The 19,905-nt window shown below is 35.1% G+C and overlaps 1 protein-coding gene across 1 annotated transcript in view; it reads right to left on the bottom strand.

Moving 5' to 3' along the window:
• The window catches only part of LOC136850353 (DE-cadherin-like), a 154,595-nt gene that overhangs the window by 12,332 nt on the left and 122,358 nt on the right, over window positions 1-19,905 (bottom strand). The window contains exons 12-20 of the mRNA XM_067123973.1: window positions 19,726-19,877; window positions 14,051-14,211; window positions 13,348-13,472; window positions 10,861-11,022; window positions 5,998-6,120; window positions 5,572-5,721; window positions 2,067-2,236; window positions 1,225-1,330; window positions 297-491 (exon numbers count right to left, since the gene is read on the bottom strand). Of these exons, the coding sequence (XP_066980074.1) occupies window positions 297-491; window positions 1,225-1,330; window positions 2,067-2,236; window positions 5,572-5,721; window positions 5,998-6,120; window positions 10,861-11,022; window positions 13,348-13,472; window positions 14,051-14,211; window positions 19,726-19,877 (1,344 nt within the window). The remainder of the gene's footprint in view (window positions 1-296; window positions 492-1,224; window positions 1,331-2,066; window positions 2,237-5,571; window positions 5,722-5,997; window positions 6,121-10,860; window positions 11,023-13,347; window positions 13,473-14,050; window positions 14,212-19,725; window positions 19,878-19,905) is intronic.

The following is a 19,905-nucleotide window of genomic DNA, read 5'->3' as shown; positions in this document are numbered from 1 at the left end:
GAATGAGAGGAAACAGAATAAGAGAATGAGAGAATAAGAGAGAATAGAGAGAGAATGAGAGAGAATAAAGAGGATACAAGAGATTAAGAAAAGAGAGAATAAGTGGAATAAGAGAGATTAAGAGAGAATAAGAGAGAATAAGAGAGAGATCGATGAGAGAATTAAGAGGATAAGTTTGAATAAGAGAGCTCTTTGAGAGAGGGAGGATAGAGAGAATAAGAGAGGATGAGAGAGAATAAGAGAGAATGAGAGAGGGAGGATAAGAGAGAAAACCTTGAAAGGTTTAACGGGCTTACCTTCACCCTGAGCAAGTGCAATCCGGCAGGTGTTCCCTTAAACATCGTGATGTTGCCGCTCTTCCGGTCCACTTTGAAGTAGTTAGCAACATTGGACGAGGTCGTTTCATCCACCTCGAATATCTTGTCACCCAGGTCGAAGTCATCCAGATCCGTCATGTAAACAGCTCCGATAACCATCGATGGGAACTGTCCCTAGAATGACGAAGACGAACAATTTTACACAAACTTGTCATCATTTAGGAAGAACGTGTTAAGTCAAGTAGTCTTCCATCATCCAGTAATCAATTTTTCTTGTTTCCATTTAGTCTCACTTTTATAATTATTATTATTCATTCAAAAGATGAACCCTATTCAAATGGAATAAACCCACATGGGCCATTGACTTGAAACTCAAGCTTCCAAAGAATATTATGTTGTTCATTAGGAAGAAATAAGAGAAGGTAAATGGAAATACAAAAGAAGAGATCTCACTTATTAAAAGAAAAATAAAAATAAATTAATAAATAGATAAAGATGTATTAAGATGAAAAGAGAATAGCACTGGGGTAGTAATGCATTGCATCTTTGCTTGAACTATTACACGACATCCTCAGGAGACTGACTCCAACGGTGTGAGGAATAAAGGACTCTGGAACTGAGAAGTTCGACAGTGAGGCACATTTACTGAATATTGGTGCTGCTGTTCAGCGAATCTGGTTGCCCTCGGCAGATAAAGCGGATCAGGGATCAATTGAGAATGTGAAAGATCTCTGTTAAAATACAACTTATGGAAAATTGACAAACAAGAGACCACCCGCCGATAATCTAAGTCTTAACTGCTGATATTAGGGAACAGAAACCTAACATCACGAACCACTCTATCTAAAAGAGACAAGTCTCTAGCAGAAGTAGACATAATAAATACAACACAAAAAGTTGACTGTACCTGGTAATTGTAGACCTTAATCTCGCTCCTCCCGTCGGACATTGGAGAATCGTTCTCGTCCCCGACCTCTAGGGTGAGAGGGAGACGGATGCCCCCTCCGCCCCGTCTGATCTTGGGTCACGAAGGGAAGGGAGTACACCTTCTGTTCCTCTCGGTCCAACGACGCCACGGGAATCAGGCGGTACGTGGACCTTCCTCTGGAAATGGGAAAGGTAAACAGAGACACTTGTTATATACACATCAGCATTATAGATTCACTTCATTCTGTCTCTGTATTTCGAGTAAACCTCGTCGTTTTCAAAACATCCCAATGAATATGTAATCATTTAGAGCAGCCTGCTCAAACAGAGCTTATGTCGAGAGAGCAAGGAACTTCAGGTAAACAAGGTTTGTGTGTGTTTGTCAGAGAGAGAGAGAGAGAGAGAGAGAGAGAGAGAGAGAGAGAGAGAGAGAGAGAGAGAGAGAGAGAGAGAGCATCGAGGTGATTAGACGCCTTTTCTTTTATTCCCCTCTCTTTTTAGACCAGTGTTAGGGTCACGGATCACAAGAAGAGTTAATGATTATTGTTATTATAATTATGACTTCTGGAGTAATACAATTTTACTAACTTCAACTGAAATGTAACAAAATCACTAACTTTGTTGAAATAACAAACAGGAATACATCCATAACTACTTTATGAAACCCATAGGTTTCATATTACATAATTTCGTTTTTCATTAATTCATAAAACCTAGAAGTTTCATATAAAGACGTCGTTCCATCTTTAGCGAACTGTTGAAGCGTCGACCCAACTCTTCGCTATGAAATATTTATCATCAGGAGACGAATGCCACACTTACCCACCAATCTGGAGACTGAACTTCTCCAGCCAAGAAGCTGGAGTCCCTGGGTCAAACTCCATGGTGCAAGGACAGCCATGGTCACCGCCATCAACATCGTCAAGCTTTATGGTTATGGATTCGACATCTTCAGGGTACAAGTTTTCCATGATTTTGGCGTAACCGTTCTCCTGCAGTGGACGAAAACAAGTAAATTTGTTAATGGGGTCAAATGCAATCTGTAAAATCTAGTTCACAGAGTTTTCTAACGCTGTCGTTGAGGAGAATTTCTGTTTCATTTTACTGAATTTATTATTATTATTATTATTATTATTATTATTTATTATTATTATTATTATTATTATTATTATTATTATTATTCAGAAAATGAACGCATTCATATGGAACAAGCCCACCACAAGGGCCACTGACTAGAAATTCAAGCTTCCAAAAAATATGGTGTTCATTCGAAAGAAGTAACAGAAGGTAAAGGAAAATACAGAAAGAGGAGATCAGTTATTATAAAACAAATATATTAACATATAAATAAATAGATAAATAAAAATGTAAGTAAATTATTAAAATACAAGGAGAAGCGGCATAAGGTGATATATATAAGAGGTTAGTAAGTGTTCTCTAAAAGGACTTGGCAATAGTTTTTGTTTTGTAGTTATACAGGAATAATATTTTCAAAGCTTCTAGCTACATTCATTTGCCATACATTCATACACTTATCTTTAGGAAAATAATTCATTTGTCAAATTCATCTAAAACTTATTGATCGACCTTTGTCATTTCTGAAGTCATAAAGTTATATCGTTGGGCGTGATTATAATGAATGAGATACCCAAACAAGTACACGCTCCAGTGAAAGCATAAAATATGACTACATATTTCTACATAACACAAGGCTGCTGTTTTGCTCATCCTTTGATCGCAAATCGAAAATGAAGCTTTGTTTCCTGAAGTCTTCATAAACATTAGCTGTTCCAAGTACTTAAGCAAAATCTGTTTACCTGGATATCAAGCACATTTGTTCTGATACCTCTTCCACACTATCTTGCTGGTATTTCCTTGGTCTTCTCCCTCCTCCTCCTCCTCCTCCTCCCCTCCTCCTCCTAAACTCTCAATTTTTGCCACCCTGTTTCCCTCCATTCTCTACACGTGAGCTAACCACTCATAACATTTATTCATCTTTTCACCTAAGACAACATTTTTACCACATCTTTGTCGTATCCACATTCCTCAGCCTTTCATTAATTCTGATCCAGATATACTAGAAAATCAGCCATCATTGCAACAACCACAACTTTCTCTGTGTTATATCTGCCATTCAGATACAAATATCTCTTATTAAAGGTCAACAATCTTATAACAGGAAGTTATCGCAGCATTTGTAAGCGCAATATCTGGACATTGCCGCCAAGGAAGTTTTCACTGCCTTGAAATATTAAGGAAGATAAGCACCTCCAGATGTTTTAGTTATTTAGAAAGAAGAACTGAAAACTGAAGTGGGTGCAGCTAGCTGCAGAAAGGACGCAGCAAACACCCTTCAGCAATGCCTTCAGTGCAACACCTGGCCTGCACTGACAGCACTACAACCCCGTGGTTGATGGTACATGAGGAATGTCTGCTGGAAGATGTTTTAGTTGGAGAAGGAACGAAAAGGTGTGAAGAAAAGTGAGTTCGGTGAGAAGGAGTAAGAATATTATACAAATCTAACCACATGAAAGGCAAAGCTGACATGAACACTTCTATGACGTTCACGATGAAAGAAGAATTTTATGTCAGGAGAATCACAGATTCACCAGGGAACTTGTCGGTAAAGCTGTTTAGGAACAGGTGCAAAAGCAAAGGGTTAGTTAACGTAACAACGAGATTATAAATACGAAGCTGCAGGATGAAAGAGTTGATCATACATCAGCATATATGATGAATGCAACAGTTAATGCCAAACTTTGGAAAAAAATAATCTAAGTCTGATGACAACTTTATTAAAAATACTTCAGGGAGAAAAAGTTGGTCTTTAGGGATGTAAATCCGGAGAGAAAGGTTAATGAGCAAACTGATCTTTGAACAACTGACAAATGAAGAGATACTGAGAAGAGTTCAATACAGTCCAGTGTTGATAAAATGAGGATATCAAAGAGGCACGGTATATGGAGGGTAGTAGACAGGCAAATATAAATGTAACAGAAGAGCTGGAGGGATTAGTTTTAATTCATGAATACTTATGCACGTAATATGAGGCTATAATTAAAATTTTGGAGAAAAATATAGACACCGTAGACTGAAGTAATAGAGTGGCTTACGAAAGTTCATAAAAAATGTAAGGAAGGCAGAAAGGTTACAAAAAACAGACATGAGTAAAAGCTACTCCTCGAGATATTGTTTAAGAAGTAGAGGTGGCTTCAGGAATAATGGGGGATATTGTGTTAATTAGTATACTTGGGAAGACGTTGCTAGGGATCTGATTGAGAACGTGGGATATGATAGAAGGACTGACAGAGGAGAAGCATTGCAGGTTCAAGAGGGTAGAGCGTGTGTGGAAGAAGCTCTTTTGGCCAAATAATTATTTGAAGTTTGAGATCAAACGGATCTAACCATATACGTACTACATGGACCTAGAAAAACTCATATGATACTGAGAAGAATTCATTTGTGATATTGCTGAGGATGTAGCTTTATATGATGAAAGTTACGATAATGTTAGATTATGCAAACGACAGAATGACTTATTTGGTGTAGACCCTGGTCTTAGGAAAGAGTGTTATATGTCTCTGCGGTTTATATACATATCTAATATCTATGGATGGAGTGGTGTCGAAAATAAGAGGAAGTACAGGATATGGATACAAAGCTACGGGACAGAAAAGGAGTCTTGCACGACCTACAGAATGGTTGATGCTTGCAAAGAATAAGGCATTATTATTATTATTATTATTATTATTATTATTATTATTATTATTATTATTATTATTATTATTATTATTATTATTATTATTATTATTATTATTATTATTCAGAAGATGAACCCTATTCATATGGAACAAGCCCACAGGGCCACTGACTTGAAATTCAAAGTTCCAAAGAATATGGAGATTTGGATGAGAAACAGCAGGACTCAGCGAAAGAGTGTGGAAGTGTATGTAGGTGGAGAAAGATGAAAGTGAATGTGGTCAAGAGTACGGTTATTGAGGTGAATGGAAACCAGGAGATGGAGCAACAAATGTTAATGTGGATGGCAACAGAAATAGAGCTGTTGATTCTCATCTGTATGTGAGAGTAATGTCACGAATTGTGGTGTGATTAAGGTGGTGCATCCCGGAATAGTAAACCGTGGACATTTTACAAAGAATTTTCCACGTTTGAAGGAAGTGTGTTTGTGTGCGTGCTTAAATTAGGAGAGAATGGTATTATACGTGTGATGCGAGATGCTTGTAAATGAGGTTTATGTGTATCTCAACGGAACAGATAAATTCATCTCAGTTTCGAGAAAGGAAAAGTGATTCTGTACAGCACTCACCGGCAGATGTATGTGCGGGTGGTTGTCATTGAGATCTTGTATGACCAGATGAACGGTGGCGGGGTCAGCATCATGACCTCTTCCTCCTTCGTCGTTGGCTCTCGGATACAAGGTCATTATGCCCTTCTTAGCAGACTCATGATCCAAGCACTGAAGGCATAAAAATTCACGGTTTTATAGGCAGCTCTCGCTCATTGTAAAATGGAGGAAGAAGGAGGAGACCTCTTTCCTCTTTTGCCTTTAGCTCTTTTGTGGCTGAAAGTTCGGAAAGGGAAAACCGCATTAAAATCACAAAAACAATTCGTGCTCACATCTGTTCCCTCAAAATAATGGCATCAAACTGACATCTTCTCTACTACAAATATTAAAACTCCCCACAGCAGACAGGAAGTGTTTGGAAACATAACCATAAACTTAGGTACTCACTCCTTTCAGCGACAAGTCTCCAGTCTTGCTGTCTATGGTGAAGTTGTGGAGCTCGATTGGAGACAGGTAATACAGCATGTTTTGGTCGACACTGTTGGGTAAGTCCGGGTCTAGTGCGGATACCTGAGAAAAAGACATTAAAGAAATTTTGTTTATCAAGTATCGATAGCCACGAAAAAATGACAAGATACAAGCCTCCTGTCATTCAGCCTTATGTTTCTTACAATAAACGTAGATCATCATCTGTTACCCTTAGGTTGCCTCCACACTACAGTAAAACGTATAAAAATATAACTTATCGCACAAACGTCACAAACAGGTTGAATACAAGTCAACGACTTATCAGTAGTTGTAACCAACGGTTATCCAGCATTTGCTAAAGATTCGTTCTCCATTTACGGTCGTTGGCTTGTTTTCAACTTGTTTGTGATATGTAAGCGCTAGGTTACTGACTTGCGTTTATGACATGTTTAATGTGGTGTGGACTCATTCTTGAGTAACACCTAGAGGTGAACCCCACCTCCATTAACGAATACACCACACCACAAACAGGATTATTATTTGTTTAGTCTCCGATACTGCTAATGAAGTCATAAAAGAAAATTATTCTGGGATATTAAATTCTTTTCTCAGACGCTATAAAGGTTTTGATTCTGTAACTACTGGCGATCAAAAATAAATCCTGAGTCTAAAAAAATTGTTTGAATACTGACCAGGAATGAAAACCAGAAAGAAGCAGACCTCTGCATTAATGAACAGCAAAAACAAAATAACACTTAGATGAACAGCTGTTAATCTAATTTGGTCTCTACATACGTGGCAAATGTCAAATAAAATTCTCCAATATCTTATATGGGTAACCACAAAAGGGATTATTAATTTGTAATTAGTTGTTAATTGATCTCTCGACGAAACTTATTGGTCATACAAGAAAAGAAAAATTGGCCTAGACGGCGGAAATTAAGGATATAGATATATGAAAACCTTTGTTAATGTCAGACGACACTTCAATAAGGATTTGTTCTCTGTAACTGCTGGCGATCAAAAAATAAATCCGAGTCTCAAAAAATCGTTTGAATACTGACAACAAGAATAAGATTCTCTGTTAACCTTTGATTAATACCAGAAAGTAAAGCAGACCTCTTGACGGCATTAGCTGACACAAAAAGAAAAAAACACAAAAATACTAGACTTAATCAGAATTTAGATCTCTACATACGTGGCAAATGTCAAATATAATTTTCCAATACCTTATATGGGTAGCTGCATGACTCAGAAAACCCTATCTTTCAGTGTTTAGAAATAATTACTCTACTTTATTTATTGCTAGTTGTTATTGATTATATCAAGGCAAATCAAAGCATTGTGAAAGTTATGAAAACACAAAAAGTATGAAGAAAGGCTGAAGTACAAGACTATAAGGAAAACGATGAGAAGACAAAAGAAAGGCTGAAGAAATTATTGAGAAAGGCTGAAGTACATGGAACTATAAGGAAAACTAAAGAAGCTAGATGAAGGCACAAAGAAATTATTGAGAAAGGCTGAAGTACAAGACTATAAGGAAAACGAAGCTAAATGAAAGCACAGAAACTATAAAGAAAGGCTGAAGTACAAGAATATAAAGAAAATGAAGCTAGACGACAACAAAGAAATTATTGAGAAAGGCTGAAGTACAAGACTATAAGAAAAACAAAGCTAGATGAAAGCACAGAAATTATTGAGAAAGGCTGAATTACAAGACTATAAGAAAACGAAGCTAAATGAAAGCACGGAAATTATTAAGAAAGGCTGAAGTTCAAGACTATAAGGAAAACGAAGCTAAATGAAAGCACAGAAACTATGAAGAAAGGCTGAAGTACAAGACTATAAAGAAAACGAAGCTAGATGAAAGCATAGAAATTATTGAGAAAGGCTGAAGTACAAGACTATAAGAAAACAAAGCTAGATGAAAGCACGGAAATTATTGAGAAAGGTGGAATTACAAGGCAATTAAGAAAACAAAGCTAAATGAAAGCACGGAAATTATTGAGAAAGGCTGAAGTACAAGACTATAAGGAAAACGAAGCTAGATGAAAGCACAGAAATTATTGAAGAAAGGCTGAAGTACAAGACTATAATGGAAAACAAAGCTAGATGAAAGCATGAAAGCATGGAAATTATTAAGAAAGGCTGAAGTACAAGACTATAAGAAAAACAAAGCTAGATGAAAGCACAGAAATTATGAAGAAAGGCTGAAGTACAAGACTATAAGGAAAATTACTAAATGAAAGCATGGAAATTATTAAGAAAGGCTGAAGTACAAGACTAAATGAAAAAAGCAAGGAAATTATTAAGAAAGGCTGAAGTACAAGACTATAAGAAAAACAAAGCTAGATGAAAGCACGGAAATTATTAAGAAAGGCGGAATTACAAGGCAATTAGGATAATGAAGCTAAATGAAAGCACGGAAATTATTAAGAAAGGCTGAAGTACAAGACTATAAGGAAAACGAAGCTAGATGAAAGCAGAGAAATTATTGAGAAAGGCTGAAGTACAAGACTATATGGAAAACAAAGCTAGATGAAAGCATGGAAATTATTAAGAAAGGCTGAAGTACAAGACTATAAGAAAAACAAAGCTAGATGAAAGCACGGAAATTATTTAGAAAGGTGGAATTACAAGGCAATTAAGAAAACAAAGCTAAATGAAAGCACGGAAATTATTGAGAAAGGCTGAAGTACAAGACTATAAGGAAAACAAAGCTAGATGAAAGCACGGAAATTATTAAGAAAGGCTGAATACAAGACTATAAGGAAAAGGCAATGAAAGGAAAATGAAGCTAAATGAAAGCTAAGATGAAATGGAAATTATTAAGAAAGGCTGAAGTACAAGACTATAAGGAAAACAAAGCTAGATGAAAGCAGAGAAATTATTGAGAAAGGCTGAAGTACAAGACTATAAGGAAAACAAAGCTAGATGAAAGCATGGAAATTATTAAGAAATTAAAGTAAAGACTATATGGAATTACAAGGAAAATTAGGATAAGGAAAACAAAGCTAGATGAAAGCACAGAAATTATTAAGAAAGGCTAAAGTACAAGACTATAAGGAAAACAAAGCTAGATGAAAGCACAGAAATTATTGAGAAAGGCTGAAGTACAAGACTATAAGGAAAATGAAGCTAGATGAAAGCATGGAAATTATTAAGAAAGGCTGAAGTACAAGACTATAAGGAAAAAAAGCTAGATGAAAGCACAGAAATTATTAAGAAAGGCTGAATTACAAGACTATAAGGAAAATGAAGCTAGATGAAAGCATGGAAATTATTAAGAAAGGCTGAAGTACAAAACTATAAGGAAAACAAAGCTAGATGAAAGCAAGTAAATTAGAAGAAAGGCTGAAATTATTACAAGACTATAAGAAAACGAAGCTAGATGAAAGCATGGAAATTATTAAGAAAGGCTGAAGTAAAAGTCTATATGGAAAACAAAGCTAGATGAAAGCATGGAAATTATTGAGAAAGGCTGAAAGTACAAGACTATAAGGAAAGAACTAGATGAAAGCTAGATGAAAGCATGGAAATATTTGGAAAAGAAAGGCGCAAGAAATTAAAGTCTGTATGTAAAAGACTATACGGAAAACGAAGCTAGATGAAAGCACGGAAATTATTAAGAAAGGCTGAAGTACAAGACTAAGGAAAAATAAAAGCTAGATGAAAGCATGGAAATTATTAAGAAAGGCGCAAGTAAAAGTCTATATGGAAAACAAAGCTAGATAAAAGCACGGAAATTATTGAGAAAGGCTGAAGTACAAGATTATAAGGAAAACGAAGCTAAATGAAAGCACAGAAATTATTGAGAAAGGTTAAAGTAAAAGTCTATATGGAAAACAAAGCTAGATGAAAGCATGGAAATTTTTGAGAAAGGCTAAGTACAAGACTATAAGGAAAACAAAGCTAGATGAAAGCACTGGAAATTATTAAGAAAGGCTAAAGTAAAAGTCTATATGGAAAACAAAGCTAGATGAAAGCATGGAAATTATTAAGAAAGGCTGTAAAACTATAAGTACAAGATGAATAAGGAAATTGAGAAAGCTAGATGAAAGCAAGGAAAATTAGCTTGAAGGAAATTATTGAGAAAGGCTAAGGTAAAAGTCTATATGGAAAACAAAGCTAGATGAAATCACTGGAAATTATTAAGAAAGGCTGAAGAACAAGACTGTAAGGAAAATAAAGCTAGATGAAAGCACTTAAATCATTGAGAAAGGCTAAAGTAAAAGTCTGTATGGAAAACAAAGCTAGATGAAAGCACGGAAATTACTGAGAAAGGCTGAAGTACAAGAGAGTAAGGAAAACGTACTAGATGAAAGCATGGATTTTATGAAGAAAGGCTGAAGTACAAGGCAGCAAAAAGAAAACGTTGCTATGAAAGGCATGGAATTATGAAGAAAGGCTGAATTACAAGACCATAAGGAAAACGAATGCTAGAGAAAGCACAGAAAATATGAAGAAAGGCTGAAGAAAGGAAAATGAAGCTACATGAAAACATAAAAATTATGAAGAAAGGCTGAACTACAAGACTATAAGGAAAATGAAGCAAGATGAAAACATGGAAATTATGAAAAAGTCTGATGTACAAGAGTATAAGGAATACAAAACTAGAAGAAAACACAGAAATTATGAAGAAAGGATGAAGTACAAGATTATAAGACAAATGAAGGCAGATAAAAGGAAGGAAATTATGAAGAAAGGCTGAAATGCAAGACTATATGGAAAACAAAGCTAGAGAAAGCACAACAGTATGAAGAAAGGTTGAAGTACAAGACCAAATGAAATTAAGAGGAAAAGGAGACGAGATAAAACTCGACTCTCTGAAAACGGCCTCACTTTCCCGAAGGTGACGTTGCAGTCGGTGTTTTCGGTGACGCTGAAGGTGTAGTTGCTCTTCTCGAACACGGGCTGGAGGTCGTTAACATTCGTGACGGCGATGATGACGTCAGTTTCAGCTGGAGGGTTGGCTCCGTCGTACACCCGAATTCTCAGAGTGAACTGAAAACAGAACCCAAAGAAGAAAAGGGACAAGTTTACAAATAGATTTGGAGTGACTAGGCTTATAACATTCAGGAAACCAAATGTCCCTGAATAAGTGAATTCAGAGATGAAATCTGATACAGCTCTCGTTCAACTTGAAAGTTTCATGAAGAGAAACTATAACAGAAGACATCAAAGGCAAAACGTGACTATTCACAAAGGTTGAAGCATCAGCTGGTAAAGAGGCTTCCCAATAAAGACGTCCCTGTGAGAAATAGTTGTAGCTGGGATCACATGTTCATAACGAAATCGTTTTTATTAGACAGAAAGAAGTGAATGAAACAGTGTTCGCGGAAAACTTCAAGTTAACAACTAAAGATCTAAACAATGAACGATTAACCTTTGATCCATTAATTAGAACGCTCTTGCTGGTAAGGGTCGAGTTTTATTGGCTGAACCATACTCTCTGCTCTGGTATTATGTCGATGCAAGTTGTTAAATTTAATTTGTTCATTTATTACTTTGCTAATTTAACGGTTTTTTCTAATAACTGATCTCCTCTTTCTGTATTTTCCATTACCTTCTGCCAATTCTTTCGAATGAACACTGTACTACTCTTTGGAAGCTTGAATTTGAAGTCAATGGCCCCTGTTCCATATGAATAGGATTCTTCATCTTCTGAATAATAATAATAATAATAATAATAATAATAATAATAATAATAATAATAATAATAATAATAATAATAATAATAATAATAATAATAATAATAATCAGTTGATTAAATGATAGATAAAACTGAGAAAGGACAGCTGATATGGCTAGGCCATCTAACGAGAAAGGATGAAAGTAGAATTGTGAAATGAAGGTAGGACTGGACACTTGATGGATGGAGATCAAGAGGTAGACCACGTAAACGCTGGAGTGATTAAGTATAGAAGATCCTGACAAAGAATAACTTGCCAAAATTGAACAGTCAAGAAGAGAGGGAGTTTTTGAAAACAGAGGAGAGTTGAGGAGACGACAGATCCCACTGACTGGCAGTCTGAAAAGCCTTACTGGGAGCGGAAGTAAGATGTAAGTATGGTATTCATTTAACATTCGCCACACAATTCTAATTATTTCTTATAAAAGAAACAAATACGTGAATAATCAAACGAGAGTTTTGCATAGAAGAAAGATGGAATAACGTTCAAACAGAACTCTAAATTCACTAAACTTACTGATTAACTATAGTAGAAAATCGTTGACCTCACAATTTCTAACGCTTGATGATGCATAGACGATGCAGGTGGTAATCAGTAATATTTTCATGATATCGAAACAATTGTGAGCGAAATGTCAAAACAATTCCTTATTACAATTATGATACGAATACAGTACAGTTTACTATATATGAAGACAACAATGATATTTTACATCAAATACATAAAATATAAAAGTATTTTCACAAAACATGGAAATATTGAAAACCTAGTTTCAACATGAGCTGTTTATACTAAAGATTTTCCAACCAACAATGTCCAGTGATGATATTGACAAAAAATGAAAACAAAAGCACTGATTACAAATCAAAACAGCATTTTAAATATCATCTTATATTAAGTATATAGAAATCAGTGTAACTCAAGAAGACTTTATAATAAAATCTGGGCCACCAAGACAAGCACTGAAGGGGCACTTCCCCCCATACAGCGCTTAAGACAATGAAAAGAGGTGGTTGGAGTGGTTGGACAGCAAGATATAAGAGATCCAGAAAATAAAGGCGATGATGTAGTACAATGTTTTACAGGTAGAACTAGGAGAAAACCCCGACATAGCACTAAAAATAATAGATTATTATTATTATTATTATTATTATTATTATTATTATTATTATTATTATTATTATTATTATTATTATTATTATTATTATTCAGAAGATCAACTCTATTCATAAGGAACAAGCCCACTGGGACCATTGAAATTCAAGCTTCCAAAGAAAATGGTATTCATTCGAAAGAAGTTACAGAAGGTAATGGAAAATACAGAAAGAAGAGATCAGTTGTTAGAGATATAGATAAATTAGGAAATTAGTAAATAAATAAATAAATAAAATGTAAGTAAATTATTAAAGCAAGACTGAAAAGGAAGAGGAATGGAAGTAAAGTAAAAGGCTACAAATTGGGTATAGCTATGGGCGGATGGGACGCTGCAAACATCTTCAAATAATGCTCACAGTGCACCACATTAGGTGCACTGCCGGTACCAACCCGCTACGGGGATGATAGGGAAGAACGCAAAGGTAGGAAGGCAGGAAAAGAAGAAAAGGAAGAAAATAACATGGTAACTGTGGCTACCTACATTTCGGTCGTACACGGGATGGTCATAGTCCAAGACTTTGTTGACAAGGATCTCGCCCGTTACTTCGTCGATTCGGAACTTCTGCTCCCCGTTGCCTTCCACGATCTGGTACTCGAAAAGGTTTACTGGAGAGCGGGAAAAAGGGAGGTGAATTAGGACCTTTCAAATTGTGCGTAGCTGGGGAAGATTTCATTAGAAGCCATTTTTTTCCGAGTACTGTCGCTCGTTACCTTAAAGATATTGTTTCCTATGATGATATTTCAGAGAATGAAGGGAATATGTGAATATGCCTTTCAAATAAGCCTTTAAAACTTTATCATTAAAACAGTTACATTTGGAGGACAGTCTCTGCATTATTGTTACGGCTACCGTTTTCATTTTTATAAAGATGATGGCTTTAGGTGTCTCTATAAAAAAAAAATATACTAAGATTAAATAGTTCTACATGTCTCATGAGAATTAAAAGTTCTAAAATATATTAGCTCCAACCTAAATCGGGAATCTCTTGAAATCTCCTCCCTTGTGCTCGTCAAAAAGTCTTTCGCTAAAAAAACGATCGCGTTAATGAGGCTTCCAGCTGTTGCGTAAAACGGACTCAGAAACAGAATATTCGCATCAAAAACAATATTCTTAATGAGGGCTCCAGCTGCTGTGTAAAACGGACTCAGATAATGACTATTCGTGACAAAAACAGCATCCTTACCGACATCAGAGTCCTCGACGGCCAACTTGACTCCAGTAGACTTTCCAACCTCTCGATTCTCCGGCAGCTCCACCTCGTAGATGCCGTTCAGGTGATCGAAGACGGGAGGAACGTCGTTCAGGTCTTGTACCGTGATCCAGTAGATCGTCATTCGTTCGTGAAAAAAAAAAAAAAAAAAAAATTCGCTTGTGACCTGCAAAAAAAACCAATTCACTCGGGACCTGCAAACAAACCAATTCGCTCTTGCCTGCAAAAAAAAAAAAAAAAAAAAATAAATAAAAAAAATTCGCTCGTGACCTGCAAAAAAAAAAAAAAAAATCGCTCTGAACAGCAAAAAAAATGACTCGTGACCTGCCAAAAAAAAAAATGAATTGTTTGTGACCTGCAAAAAAAATTTGCTCGTGACCTGCAAAAAAAATTTTTGCTCGTGACCTGCAAAAAAAAAATTCGCTCATGACCTGCAAAAAAAAAAAATTGCTCTTGACCTAAAAAAAAAAAAAAATTTGTTCGTGACCTGCAAAAATATTTGCTCGTGACCTGCAAAAAAAAAAAAAACCAATTCTCAAACAGCAAAAATTGTGACCTGCCAAAAAAAAAATTTATTCGTGACTTGCAAAAAAATTTGCTCGTGACTTGCAAAAAAGTTTTGCTCGTGACCTGCAAAAAAAAAAAAGCTCGTGACCGCAAAACAAAATAAACTTGTGACCTGCAAAAAAATTTGCTTGTGACTTGCAATGGCTTGTGACCTGAAAAAAACCTGCAAAAAATTTGCTCATGACCCTGCAAATAAAAAACAATTTGTTCATGACCTAAATAAAAATTGCTTGTGACCTGCAAAAAAAAAAAAAAAAAGCTCATGACCTGCAAAAAAATTGTGACAAAAAAAAAAACAATTTACTCATGACCTGCAAAAAAAATTTTTGCTCGTGACCTGCAAAAAAAAAAAGTAAATGCTCGTGACCTGAAAAGAAAACAAATTCACTTGTGACCTGCAAAAAAATCACCCGTGACCTGGAAAAAAGAATTTGCTCATGTGCAGCAAAAAATCACTTATGACAAAAAAAAAATTTGCTCGTGACCTGCAAAAAAAAATTCGCTCGTGACCTGCAAAAAAAAAAATTCCCTCATGACCTGCAAAAAAATAATCCGCTCGTGACCTGCCAAAAAACAAAAATTCGCTCATAACTGTAAGAAAAAACCAATTCGCTCGACCTGCAAAAAAATCACTCATGACCTGCAAAAATATTTGCTCGTGACCTGCAAAAAAGTTTTGCTCGTGACCTAAAAAAAAAAAAAAAAAAAAAAAAAAATTCGCTCGTGACCTGCAAAACAAAAAAAACCTGCAACAAAAATTTGCTTGTGACCTGCAAAAAAAATACCCAACTGCTCATGACCTGAAAATTCGCCCTTGACCTGCAAAAAAATTTGCTCATGACCCTGCAAATAAAAAACAATTTGTTCATGACCTAAATAAAATAGCTTGTCACCTGCAAAAAAAAAAAAAAAAAAACTAGCTCATGGCCTGCAAAAAAAATTGTTTTTTACCTGCAAAAAAAACCAATTTACTCATGACCTACAAAAAAAACAGTTTGCTCATTACCTGCAATAAAAAAAATAAATGCGTTCGTGACCTGCTAAAGAAAACAAATTCACTTGTGACCTGCAAAAAAAATCACCCGTGACCTGCAAAAAGAATTTGCTCATGTGCAGCAAAAAATCACTTATGACCTGCAAAAAAACCAATTTGCTCATGACCTGCAAAAAACCCAATTCGCTCGTGACCTGCAAAAAAAAAAATTCCCTCATGACCTGCAAAAAAATAATCCGCTCGTGACCTGGAAAATAAATCTGTGAACAAAAATTCGCTCATAATCTGTAAGAAAAACCAATTCGCTCACGACCTGCAAAAAAAATCACTCATGACCTGCAAAAAATATTTGCTCTTGACTTGCAAAAAAAAAATCGCTCGCGACCTGCAATGAAAAATATATGCACTCGTGACCTGCAAAAAAAAATTGTTCATGACCTGCAAAAAAAAGAAATTTGCTCATGACCTGCAAATAGAAAAAATTACTTGTGACCTACAAAAACAATCTCTCGTGACCTGCAAAAAAAAAAAAAAACCAACTCGCTCGTGACCTGCAAAAAAACCCCAATTCATTCATGACCCTCAAAAAGAATTTGCTCATGACCTGCAAAAAAAATTTGTTCGTGACCTGCAAAAAAAAGTTCGCTCGTGACCTGCAAAAAAAAAAAAATCAATTCAATCATGACCTTAAAAAAAAATACGGAAGATCAGGCGATGGCTGCATGAATTGCTTTGGCAAGAAGAGAGGATTATCATCATGGTTTCCGTGCGAGGGTGTGATGAGTTCAGTGCACCTCAGGTGTTGTGCTATAGGTACTGGAATTCAAATATAAGATTAGGTCACAACCATGCGCTGGGACCCATGAGGTCATTCAGAGATGAAAATAATGAAAAAAACAATTGTTAGGAGAAGGTGGAAAGCAAGATGGAAGAAAGAGAATATGAACAGAGGTTCAGTGAAAGGGATGAAAGGGGTCGCAGCTAGGGGGTCGCAGGAACGCTGCAAAGAACCTTGAGTAATGCCTACCGTGCACCGCGCGAGGTACACTGATCGCACTTCCCACTACGGAAGCCAGTAGGTACTACTAAAGGGTGTTTGCTGCGATTTTGGCCCCTAGCTGTACCCACATTTTAGCCTTTTACTTTATCTCCATTCTGCTTACTTTTTCAATATTACTGTCCAACACTTCTAATTGTTACTTCTAAGTGCAACAGAAGGATTTTCTTCCAGTTCCATTTTTAGATCTTTGAATTCATTTCTCTTATTTTCTGTATCTCTTTATCTTGCTGTCTAATGACTCCAACTCCTCTTACGTTCTGAATGTCCGAAAGTGCCCCAGTTCTTGGTTTGGCAGCCTGAATTTCATACATGAAATTTAATCAACAGCATTCGTTTTCCTTGAGATTCAGACGCTCGTCTTCTTTCCTTTATTTATTTGTTTTATCCAGGACTGGGCTAGGAAAGGTCATTTGGTCACCATTCTCCTTGGACTTTGAGCTTAACAAAACGGTGTTGGGTAATGGTGGAAATTATAAGCTTTTTTTAGGTTTGTATGGGCTGAATACAAAGTACCTCAGGGAATGTTAACAAACGGTTTTGTGGAATGAGAGGGAATTCCGTGGATTTCTGCAACATTTTAACAAAAATAAAGATCTTACAAACATATCAGAGTAGCATGAGTCTTGAAATGGAGAAAAATCCACAGTTATGAATGGGTACACATATTTAAAAATAAATCTCTACAGACAGCTTGAGGAAAGCTCTCAGTGGAGATTTATTTTTAAATATTTATGGTACCCATACATAGCAGTGGAGCTGTTTTTCAATAGAGACCTTATTCATGGAGGAGAAAATAGAGGTTTAGTCTATGAAAGAGATGAAAAGGCATTTTAATTTCTGCGAAACATAGGAGAAATTATCTGTGTGCTAACCTAATTTGCAATGTGCCTGAAACAGAAAAGCTTTTATGGCCGCACAAGTAAAGAGAAGTCTGTTTGATGGACTGTCTGGAACGTGGTTTAGACAGTACAGACATGATCAGCTGTAGCTGAGAGATTTTTCTAAAATAGGTGCCTTGTATTGATGAGAATAAGAGTTTTTGCATAAAATAAGCGAAAATTTATCATCAGTTGCTTGAATATTTTACTTGTCAATTGAAACATACGAAACTACCTTACAATGGTATTGTGTAATTTTGTACTTTCATAAAGCCAAACCAGATCGATCAATTAAAAACAGATAGAGATAAAAGTACAATAATAGTTTTTACATTCCGGTTTACAAACAGATATAGAACTGAAGTGTCCCAGTATCCGTGCATTTACAATTTAATTTCCTGCTGAATTTCGGAAATTGTATCCTGTAACAGAAAAGGAAAAGGCGAATAACTTCTAATTGCAGTATTTTTAGTTCATCGTTCTCTGTGGTCAGAGAATTTCATAGTTAGAGAGTAACTGATAGAAGTATATATATATATATATATATATATATATATATATATATATATATATATATATATATATATATATATATATATATATATATATATATATATATATATATATATATATATATATATATATATATATATATATATATATATATATATATATATATATATATATATATATATATATATATATATATACAAATATATATAATAATATGCAATCGTATGAGCTGCAATGAGCGTGGGACCTGCAATTATAGTAACGTAAGTGGGCTATTACTCAAAAAACGAGAAATTCAAAATGAATCTCTCTCTCTCTCTCTCTCTCTCTCTCTCTCTCTCTCTGTGTGTGTGTTTCCTTCCTTCTCACTTTCATACTAGAATCATTATTTCCGTGTTACTACACTTACTAATAGCATATCTTGAGGCAATTACGATTACAGTTATTGTGACAGCCAGATTAGCAAAATCACTTTCCATTAAGAATATTATAAGCCATAAATATAATCCTCACTAATTTTCACATATAACGTTAATTATATATACAGTTATTGACAAAGCCAGATTATAATGTTGCCTTATATATTATATGATATATATATATATATATATTTATACAACATATATATACATAATATATACACACACACACACACACACACACATATATATATATATATATATATATATATATATATATATATATATATATATATATATATATATATATATATATATTAACAAGTTATTATGTTTTCATCCTATCACTGATAAATAAATTGATCATACCCTCACAAATATTAACCCTCACAATGTCGTTTAATATCTATCTCACTACACCTTGGTCATAACGTAAACCCAATGGGAATAATAATTGATAAGTTCTCTATGCGCCGGCCGGGATTCAAACCTATTCTGCTTTGGAAACAATGATAGACAGTGACTTTGAACACTCGGACAATTCTGGCCGGTGAAGAAGCACTTATCAATTAAAATTTCCCTTTGGGGCAAGTTATGCCTGGGGTAGAGTGAACTGCATATTAAACGATTTTTGGGGTCAATGTTTTTGAGTATATGGGCACCATATTCTTTGGAAGCTTGAATTTCAAATTAGTGGCCTCTAAGGCTTGTTCCATATGAATAGTGTTCATCTTCTGAATAATAATAATAATAATAATAATAATAATAATAATAATAATAATAATAATAATAATAATAATAATAATAATAATAATAATAAAATAAATATTTATTTATCACTGGAAAGATAAGATTAAGATAAACAGACCTCAATATATTGAATAAGAATGAAATATATGTGCTTATTCATAACGGAAAGGTAGCACCTTATTCGGGTTTTGTAGTACTTGTATAGTGTAATTTAATGTTACATGCAAGTTAGCGAGGATTTTATTTATGAAAATTGTTTCTTATGAAAATGTTTTGGTTTAAATGGTCTGTGACAACATTAAATCGCTCTTCCTTAAGATAACTTCATAGTATTGTAACACAGAAAACAATTATTCCTGAGGTATTGTGACCTGGATATTAAACGATATTTGGGGTTAATATTTGTTAATTTAAAAAAAGGTTTCGAGTTAGAAATGACAAAAATCATAATTCATCTTCTCCTCTCACCTGGGACGCCATCTGTCACCTTGATGGGGATCTTGTACTGTTTGAATTCCTCTCTGTCCAGGGGTTCAGTCGTCCACAATTCTCCGTTGGACTTGAGAGCGAATTTCTGTCTCACGTCTCCCGAAGCCATTGGGTCGAAGGAGTAGCGAAGCTGCGAGAGATAACACATACAAAAAATT

The sequence above is a fragment of the Macrobrachium rosenbergii genome, chromosome 22, assembly GCF_040412425.1.
Source record: "Macrobrachium rosenbergii isolate ZJJX-2024 chromosome 22, ASM4041242v1, whole genome shotgun sequence".
Lineage (NCBI taxonomy): Eukaryota > Metazoa > Arthropoda > Malacostraca > Decapoda > Palaemonidae > Macrobrachium > Macrobrachium rosenbergii.
Note: the sequence above shows the minus strand (reverse complement) of the source record. Positions and strands in the feature narration are given on the sequence as shown.